General features: G+C 40.6%; 1 protein-coding gene across 2 annotated transcripts in view; it reads right to left on the reverse strand.

The window, feature by feature from the left end:
- Positions 1–9,056, reverse strand: part of LOC135100016 (serine/threonine-protein kinase unc-51-like) — a 104,060-nt gene that overhangs the window by 4,309 nt on the left and 90,695 nt on the right. The window contains exons 6-18 of one of the 2 annotated variants that reach the window (XM_064002843.1): positions 8,629–8,679; positions 7,978–8,100; positions 6,355–6,589; positions 5,962–6,218; positions 4,865–5,069; positions 4,539–4,663; positions 4,052–4,317; positions 3,606–3,699; positions 2,811–3,071; positions 2,401–2,639; positions 1,823–1,961; positions 1,326–1,502; positions 394–536 (exon numbers count right to left, since the gene is read on the reverse strand). In XM_064002843.1, the coding sequence (XP_063858913.1) occupies positions 394–536; positions 1,326–1,502; positions 1,823–1,961; positions 2,401–2,639; positions 2,811–3,071; positions 3,606–3,699; positions 4,052–4,317; positions 4,539–4,663; positions 4,865–5,069; positions 5,962–6,218; positions 6,355–6,589; positions 7,978–8,100; positions 8,629–8,679 (2,315 nt within the window). The remainder of the gene's footprint in view (positions 1–393; positions 537–1,325; positions 1,503–1,822; positions 1,962–2,400; positions 2,640–2,810; positions 3,072–3,605; positions 3,700–4,051; positions 4,318–4,538; positions 4,664–4,864; positions 5,070–5,961; positions 6,219–6,354; positions 6,590–7,977; positions 8,101–8,628; positions 8,680–9,056) is intronic. The other variant, XM_064002844.1, reaches the window with a different exon arrangement.

A 9,056-nucleotide genomic window follows, 5' to 3' on the forward strand; every position in this document is an offset into this window, starting at 1 on the left:
ATAAAAGGCCTGGAAAAAAAACATAACTTCAATTACAGCATTAGCAATCTTTACTTGATTCATTCCTGGAAATCTGTATTCTAAACTTTTTTCTTATGACCACAGTTTGGTGTGATATCCCACACTTGGCTCTAAATACTTAAGTATCTGTTACATATCTAAAGTGGCCAAGTGATGCAGTGATTAGCATGCTCAAAATAATACTGCTGCTGTATTTCCTGCACATTGTTAAAAAGCTGACTAAAAGGCATGGAACAAGGGCACTAGGAATCCCTCCTCCTCATTCTTATGGCTAATGTGAGACTGGATGTGATCTTGTTTTGCCTCTCCCAATTCAAGAATTTCATCCTGGCATACAGATGAGAGATAAGCTTTATGTAGTTAGTTACTCACCATCTCAATTGCGTAGTTATATATCAATTTGTCTGCTGTGATAGTGGAAGTTCTTGATTCAACTGCTGCAACTGTTCCAGAACTACTAAGCTCCTTACATACACTCAGTGCCTGCCGGAACCGCTCATTCAGCACACCAACCACTGCAGAAAAAGATTCACTTCAGCTTACAGGAAGTAAAATATGAACAGAGGATGCTAAAAAGAAATGAGAAACACAGTATGAAGTATAGTTGTGCTGCTCCTTCAACCATGTATTTTAAGCATATAAATGCACACTCTGATGCAAGACAGAACTTTGTCACAAAAGACTAGTGAATGGAGGGAAAAATCTATTCATCCAAGTGCCTATATGCTACTTGTGTTGACTGCTGGATGAGTCTCAAGATGTCAAGATACTGGATGCATGAAATCTATTTTTCTTTATAAATCTTCCCTTCTACCACTCTTTACCACACAAATACATCTTGATCTATTACTACACATTATGGTAATCATCTTTTTAAATGATCTGCTGTCTGCTTCAAAATTTCTCTGACTTTTTGTATTAAACTACTTCCTTTGTCTTACATTTTTCTTTATATATTCAAAGCCTTACTGGTCATATTTATTTTGCATTTCTTAGCATTGTAATCATCACTAGATTTTTCTATTCTATATCATTATTCTTAAATACCATCTATAATGATTTTAGTTCAACCTGTTGAATAACATAGCTTAGCTAATGCCTTTTGTTTCCTTCTCCCATAACTTCACAGTACTTCCTTTTTCTCTCTTTCCATCTAGCATAATTTGTATTCTTCATCATTCATCTATTTTCAGCATTTTCAAGAATACATCACAATATCCAATGACATACCTACATATTTGGTGAACACATATTCAGCCACAGAAGTCAAATTCAAATTCCTTTACACTTCAAAGGCTGCTTACCGTTCTTCACTGCATTAGAAGGCTGAAGTCTACTCGTTGATTTCTCGTGCTTGGCAAGGGTGAGGGCTGAGTTGAGCAGTTGAAGAGCTCTCATATACAACACTAATTGCTCTGCTCTTCTCTGCCATTCAGGTGTAGGAGTTGCCATTGGGGAACCCTCAGACTCCTTGGGAGAACCTGTAAAATCAAATAAATGACATTTCAATAAAGTGCTTTTTCATTAATCCAAGTTCTCTAAAACCTCTTCTATAATACTCATATGACTGTAATGAGATAATGCTGTGTGTTTCATAACAACTGTAAAATTAACCAAACAGATCCTTGAACTTTACTGTGTGGATTAAGTCTTCCAAACACAATACCTTGAACAGAGTTATCAAGGCAATTATACATCTTCTGAGACAATTATGGTCACATACCACAATAAACACACTAATAAGTTACACTTATTCACTTGATGATCAAAGCTTTTTGATGTGAAACATGAATTCGCTGACCTGCAGACACTGATTCCCTCATGGTAGTGTTGTGAGTTAGGGCTGTGATTGGAGCCGAGCGGGAGCGGGCCAATTCCAAGATGCAGTCTACCAGCGCCAGCACAAAGTTCAGCTTGGCCAGGGTTTCGTTGTGTTCTCTCTGTGACATGGAAAATGCTGGTAAATACATTCCAAGATAATTAAATATATGAATGAAGTCAACTGCTACTCACTTCTATTTAATTCCCTTGTCTAAAATTCCAATTTGAAATTAATTTGTTTGTGTTTTAATAAGTGTACATAATCAAATGTATGCATGATGCAAATAATATATATTTTTTTTCCATATTAATACGCGTAATATGATAAAAAAATAAATAAATAAAAGATATCTAATCAAATCTAATCTAATCTAATCTACAGAAGTGCCTGCCTCATGAAACTCATGAAAACACGAGTCTCTATACACTTTAATCTTGCCTGGTCCATCTCCTTCAGCCAACATCCCTGATCTCCCTATGGTTAGATATAAAGTGCTTCCAATCAACTCAAATGCCTCTGCATTTCAGATAAGAAGACTGCATAAGGCTGGTCAATACCTCCATTAAAGTCTCCTGGTGGAGAGGGGGTGCATAGAAGGCTACTGTGTCATGGCCTTCTGTGTGGCAGCCACCCTGGAAGAGGAAGGAATGAGGTGCAGACTGGCCAAACTGTATCAGTTGTCTGCCACCATGAGGGGGACTGGTTGCATGTTGTGCATGCTGCCACTCCAGCAGATGTGACTCTGTTCGGGATCGGTGCAAGGTGCTGCTTTCGACACTCATGTCCTGTGCACCTCCTGATGAGACAAAAATAAGTGTCACATATAACATTTGTAGCCTTACACAGTAACTTGTGATGTTAACCATATAGTATTAATGATAACCTAACATCACAATCAAACTTAATATCATCAATTTGGGCCCAAGAGCAACGGCAAGACAAGACAACACCACACAGGGACACTGACCCATCGTGAGGTCACGGGAGACGGAGGTCATCTCAGGGAGGGTGATGGCACGGTGGGCCAGAGGCAGGTTGGTGGTATTACCACAGATGTCTCCAGCAGGGTTGTCCTGACCTCCCAACCCTAGCTTAGTGGGAGAGCCCAGGATAGGGGGGAGCATGGGAGGGGCAGAGAATAGCTGGGGAGGCATGAATGGGGGAGTGCGGCGACCAGACTGACGGAGGGGGGAGTTGGTGGGGGTGAGACGGCCGCATGGGGTGTTGCCTGAAGCACAGTAACAGTAGCACAATTACCAGGAGTCCCTTACACCACATGAATAAAGCTTCAAGCTTCAAGTAATGCTACATCTACACCATAACAACACATGATATTGAAATACAAAAACACAATTTACAAAATATAATATGTCTTAAACCTAGGAAAGGTGACATTTAATTAACTTTATATATGCCTCAAACCATCCATTAAAGACTGCAAATATTCATGCCTGGAACTATGTGACTGAATGACATTTACTATCCAGCTGTGATGACTGGTGTCTCCTCAAAACAAAAGACATGCTGTCATAGTAAATAAGTGTATGGTGAAGTGCAAAAAAGCATTTCATAATAAGATGTCAACTGCTATCTCATTACAGCATAATTTGAACTTACAAAAAAAAAGTTTAGTGAATACGCATAATATTTTGTTGTGTGTAGAAGACAGTGGGAATAAGGAAGTCTAGCATTAATCATCAAGCCATTTCAAACTTGGCAGACATTGAGGAAAGACAGAAGCAATAACAGAAGTTAGGCTCACCAGCTACAGTGGTGGGGGGAGTGGTAGAGTAAGAGCTTCCAGAGGTGGACCGTCGTCGGCCTCCCACTGGTGGCTCTCCAATGGTGAACTGGACCTGCCAAGTACAGTGACAAAATAAGCAAAGCATGAAAAAAGTGTTCATCTTTTATATCCATTATGTGCAACTGACCCTACTGCAGTGTGGTGGTGGGGAACAGGCCACTCTCCTTAAGTACAAGCTAAGATGAGAGAGAATGTACTGTATATGAATGTGATTATGTGTGAAGGTATGTATGTAGATAGACAGATGAACTGACTGAGTAATAGGTAGCCAGACTGATTAATAGTTACCTGAATACAATGTAAATCAAAACAAACATTTTAGTATACTAATTACACCTGATTCTGAGGACAAGAAAGATATAAATATCACAAATCTGAAGTGAAGGTGTACTGTTAATGCTTACTGCAGGAGGGGATATGGATGACAGATCTGGAGCTTTGTTATCAGACACCCGTCTCATGTTGATGGGCTGGGAGCGTGGTGGAGGGGAAGGTCGACTGGGTGAGGCTCCCTGTGGATGTCTAGGGGACTCTGGCTGATGGATTTGGTCAGAAGAGCCCGAAGAAGTCATCTGGTGGAAGGTGGCGCGCTGGGAAGGCACTGGTACTGGCTCTGCAGATCGACATGACTCACTGCTACTACTGGAGTGTGTACTGCCACTGCTGCCACCTGCAACATCATCATCAATCAAATGCATATAAATGAATATAAGCAGCTCATGTGCAATCAGAATAACATAGCTGTGTCTTAAGTCAAATCCTAATAAACAATACAGAGTATATATGCTACAAGCCTTTGCAATGCTGAAAAAATTCATAATATGTATACAAATGTCAAAATCTCTCTTGAACACAGCAGAAAATATATGATTTCCAAGAGAGAAAAATTACCTTGAACAGGTAAGTGTGATGGGCGAGGGGAGGAGGCCAACTGAGGTGTGAGGGGGCTGTATTGCGGAGGGTTCTTCTGGTACATTATCCCTCCTCCTGGCTTTGATAAGACGCGACCACTCCATCTATAACACATAAACCATGAATAAGTAAAAGATCCATAACACATGTCACTAACACACAGATGTATCCGTAAAAGACACAAAGACTACAAAATCAAAGGACATATAGTAACAGCATTATCTTAAAATTTATATAACAATTTCACTTAAGTTTTATATTAATGACTAAGGTTTTTCTTCATTTACATTATTCAAAAAACAGACCCTTGAGGAATCCTGGAGGCTTCTGGTTCATTAGGAAGCTGTGCAGGCACCATAACAAAATCTTCAGCCTCCTCCTGTTGCTGGGCACTGGAAGCCCTGGGCACAGGTGTGGGCCGGGGGACAGTGGCTGCAGGTAGGTCTGGACCACCACCACTGCGCTGCTCCACACTCATCCTCAGCTCCTCAGGTGAAGGAGGAAGGTTAGCTGAAAAGAACAAGTTATTTGTTAGTATGGAGTAAGTTGCTGTTATACTTCCTTTTTTAAAATCATATATAATTCCCATGCAACCCTGTAAATTAATTATAATATTTAATTGACTTGTACCATATCTTAACTTCTGACTCACCACATTCCTGCCATTAAATGGTCTTTCCCCCTTGATCTATTGAAAAAAAAAAAAAAAAAAAAAAAAAAAAAAAAAACATGTCCAATGCTAAGATAACTGAAACATGACATTCTCAGTCTTTATACCATAAATAAAAAGATGAAAAAAAAAAAAAATCTAAACACTGCAGTTTTTCATGTTGTGAAATAGGACATTCAAAATAAGGAGGGGGACTAGAAAGTGAGCTCATCTACCAACAAATACAGAAACAGAGTGGTGGTGAAGGCAAAAATTAAAGATGATCAACCAGAAAATGCCACTTAGCTTAAAGACACACTTCATCTAGGGCTAAGTTCAAACAATAATTTTAAACAAGACTTTCTAAATCTCTCATCATTCATTATGGATTCCTTTCTGTTAAATAAAATAAAATCACTTAAAATAACTTCCCATAAGGGCATACAGATGAATGAAGAATTCTATAATTCTCATGGAAGGATGAACACTTAAAACTATATATTTTTAGGAGAATCTTTAACCCTTACAGTCTAAGCAGTCTCCTGGAACTCATTAACACAGTCAATGGCGTTTCAGAATTTCATGAAACTTGAGACTTTTAAGGTGAGTATTTTGCTAAACTCAATACACAACTCACTCATTTCAGGATAGCAGGCATGATACTCAATGAATGTATATAGATTTATCAGAAATAACATTATAAAAAGGCTACCGGATTCAGAAGGTTAAAGATGAAGGAACAGCAGTACTCACCAGCAGGGGGACTTGGGGAGGGCTCAGCTGGGTGGGCAAAAGCTCCACCCCGCCCCACAGTTTTGGGAGCAGTGGCAGGTGGGGAGGAGGCTGGAGCTAATGGTGGAGTGGGGGCAACAGGTTTCTGGGGTGCTGGGTCACCCATGCGGATGAATGGATGGTTGAAGAAAGTCTCAAAGTCCATCCTATCCTTGGCATTCCTTTTCAACAGTCCATTGAGAAGATCCACTAGCTCAGAAGATGTTCCAGATGGTATCCTGTAGGCAAGTAATCAATCAATATTGGAAAAAAGATCCACTGTAAAAAAAAAAAAAAAAAAAAAAAAAAAAAAAAAGACAGCCCAAAATGTTAACAATCAGACACAGGACAGAAAGCCGGTAATGAAAGACAGACCTGGGAGCGAGGTTGGCATTCTTCTCGTAGAACTGCTTGAGAGCCTGTGGCGTTTGGGCATGGAAGGGTGCCTTGCCAACGAGACACTGAAACACTATAGTGCCTAAAGACCACAAGTCAGCCTTGGCGTCGTACTGAATAGACATGATCACTTCAGGCGCCATGTACATCGGAGAGCCGCATAACGTAGCTGCCATCACTCCATCCTGAAGGAATCTCGCGAACCCGAAGTCCGCTGAAGCGAAAACAATTAGGTGTTAGGTTTTAAGTTAAGAAAACTTTACTACTCACTAGAGAATGCATCATTACGTCCTTTTATTTTACACCCAAAGCAACATGGTCTCGGTCGTCACTACACCAGGTTCTGACAGGAGCCTCAGGATATTTTCTAGTGGAGGCTCTTAAATGAATTTTCGATCAACAGACTTCTATATGAGTCAGACATCTGGTGCACTCTTGTCAAGTGATTGATATAATCCATCGGTGGAAAATTTCCATGCTTCATGTTACGAAATGTGATGAAGCAAGAAATACCACAATAATGGATCTAAATACGACGCACAAATTGCGTAAAATAACATTCCCTTAAGAGACCTGTCATGCATACAATGGAGAAGACCAATGAGAGGAAGGCTTGGTCTCCAAGGGACATTTTTTTTTTTGTACTACATCGCTTTGGGCTATACTGTGACCCCCATCCGTCCTCCCTTGCCTCTTCACCTCAGTAATCAGATCCTTGAAGCAAACTTTTACTCAACTCAAAGAAGCTTTCCCACGATTACTGACAACTACAGCGACACGCTGTTCTCATTCATCGTGCAGATAATTAGTTAAATTAAATAATAACGTCATCTGGTAACATCGCTTGACCTCGCACTGCTCGCTTCATCAGCCACTAAAAAGAAAGTTGTGCTGCACCGGCAACACTCATCTCAGGCCAGCAGGATCGGAAGAAAAAAAAATGACTTGGTAACTGCAGGAACCCGTTTGGCCGCGGCAGACAGCGCGGCGCTTGCTCACTCTCCTCATGGCAACCTCGACTCTTTCTCTTTCAAATCTCTCTCTCTCCACTCTTCGCTGTTACTGTATTTATTTTTTCTTGTCGAACTCATCAATGAAAATCGTGCTGAGCGAAAATTTAAAATAAAATCAGTCATAGTTTTCTATTTACAAGAATAATACTCGTAGCTAGTGTATAGTAGAACCATGCCACGCAAGTCGGTAATGCGGAACACCGAACTAACTGGCAACTTTCACCAATTATCTGAAGACCAGCACAGCAGAATGATGAAACCAACACAAACTCACACTTTTCTCTTCCCTGCCTCGCCCTACATTAGATACCGCCAGACCACACACACACAGACACACACACACACAAACAAACACACACGCTCTATACACACCCCATTACACAACGCATGCGCACTGCTGCAACCTTCCCATGAGGTGCACGAATGTAGTACAGTCACTGAGGCAAACATCATGACCCCTGACATCGAAGTATGAAGAAAGTCAAAGCAAATTTATTTCTGCACAAGCACATTATTATTATTTTTTTTTTCTTCCCAAGTTCTGCCATTGTCTAAGAAGGACGAGGACGAGGGGGACCAAGACACTCACCGATCTTGAGAGTGATGAGGTGTGGTGGAGGGTTGGGCTTCCCGGCGTGAGCAAGGAGGATGTTTTGAGGCTTGAGGTCTCGGTGCACTATGCCCTTCCCATAAAGAGCTCTCATGGATTCGGCTGTAACAAAAGTATATACAAACATTAGATTCTAGTAACCTATGCAGCCTTTCACCTACGTATGTATCTCATCCGCACGTACTATACCTTACCTACATTTTATTATTTTTAAGTGTCTTCTACAAATATACAACTACCACTCAAAGCTCTTCATGTGATCTGTCCCTCCCGTCTAACATTCTTGACACTACTGCCCTGGCAGAGGGTGTAAAGGTAACCCGGTCCCCGAGATCAATACGTGTACCAAAACTTGCGGCCTAACGGGAGTGCGTGCTGAACGTCTTCGAGAGAGAGAGAGAGAGAGAGAGAGAGAGAGAGAGAGAGAGAGAGAGAGAGAGAGAGAGAGAGAGAGAGAGAGAGAGAGAGAGAGAGAGAGAGAGAGAGAGAGAGAGAGAGAGAGAGATAGTAGTAGTAGTAGTAGTAGTAGTAGTAGTAGTAGTAGTAGTAGTAGTAGTAGTAGTAGTAGTAGTAGTAGTAGTAGTAGTAGTAGTAGCAGCAGCAGCAGCAACATAATTATTTAGCACTTACCCATCTGTCGAAGGAAGAACCTGATGGTGTCCTCACTGAGGGTTCCCTTAGCTGTAAATAAAAAAATATATATATATATAAATAAATGAATGAATGAATAAATAAATAAATAAATAATGATAATACAAAAAATAATAATGAATAAAGCAAAATTAGAACTTCCATGCGTATCATCACATCAGTACAGCTGCAACACAAACATCCGTACACCAATACCGATTAGTATCTCTCACACGTCGACACGGAACAACTAACGGAGTCTATGTAAACTGAGGGACGACAAATCAGTTAAAACTATCACTCCGGAAATCACCTCAAGAGTGTGACACGCAGAGGGAGGGAACTAAAAGATCCACACATACATTTTCCATGTACACAAGTTCCTATTAAATGTACAGAATCTAACTCAACAAAGCGATACGGCAGAC

The sequence above is a fragment of the Scylla paramamosain genome, chromosome 4, assembly GCF_035594125.1.
Source record: "Scylla paramamosain isolate STU-SP2022 chromosome 4, ASM3559412v1, whole genome shotgun sequence".
Taxonomy (NCBI): Eukaryota; Metazoa; Arthropoda; class Malacostraca; order Decapoda; family Portunidae; genus Scylla; species Scylla paramamosain.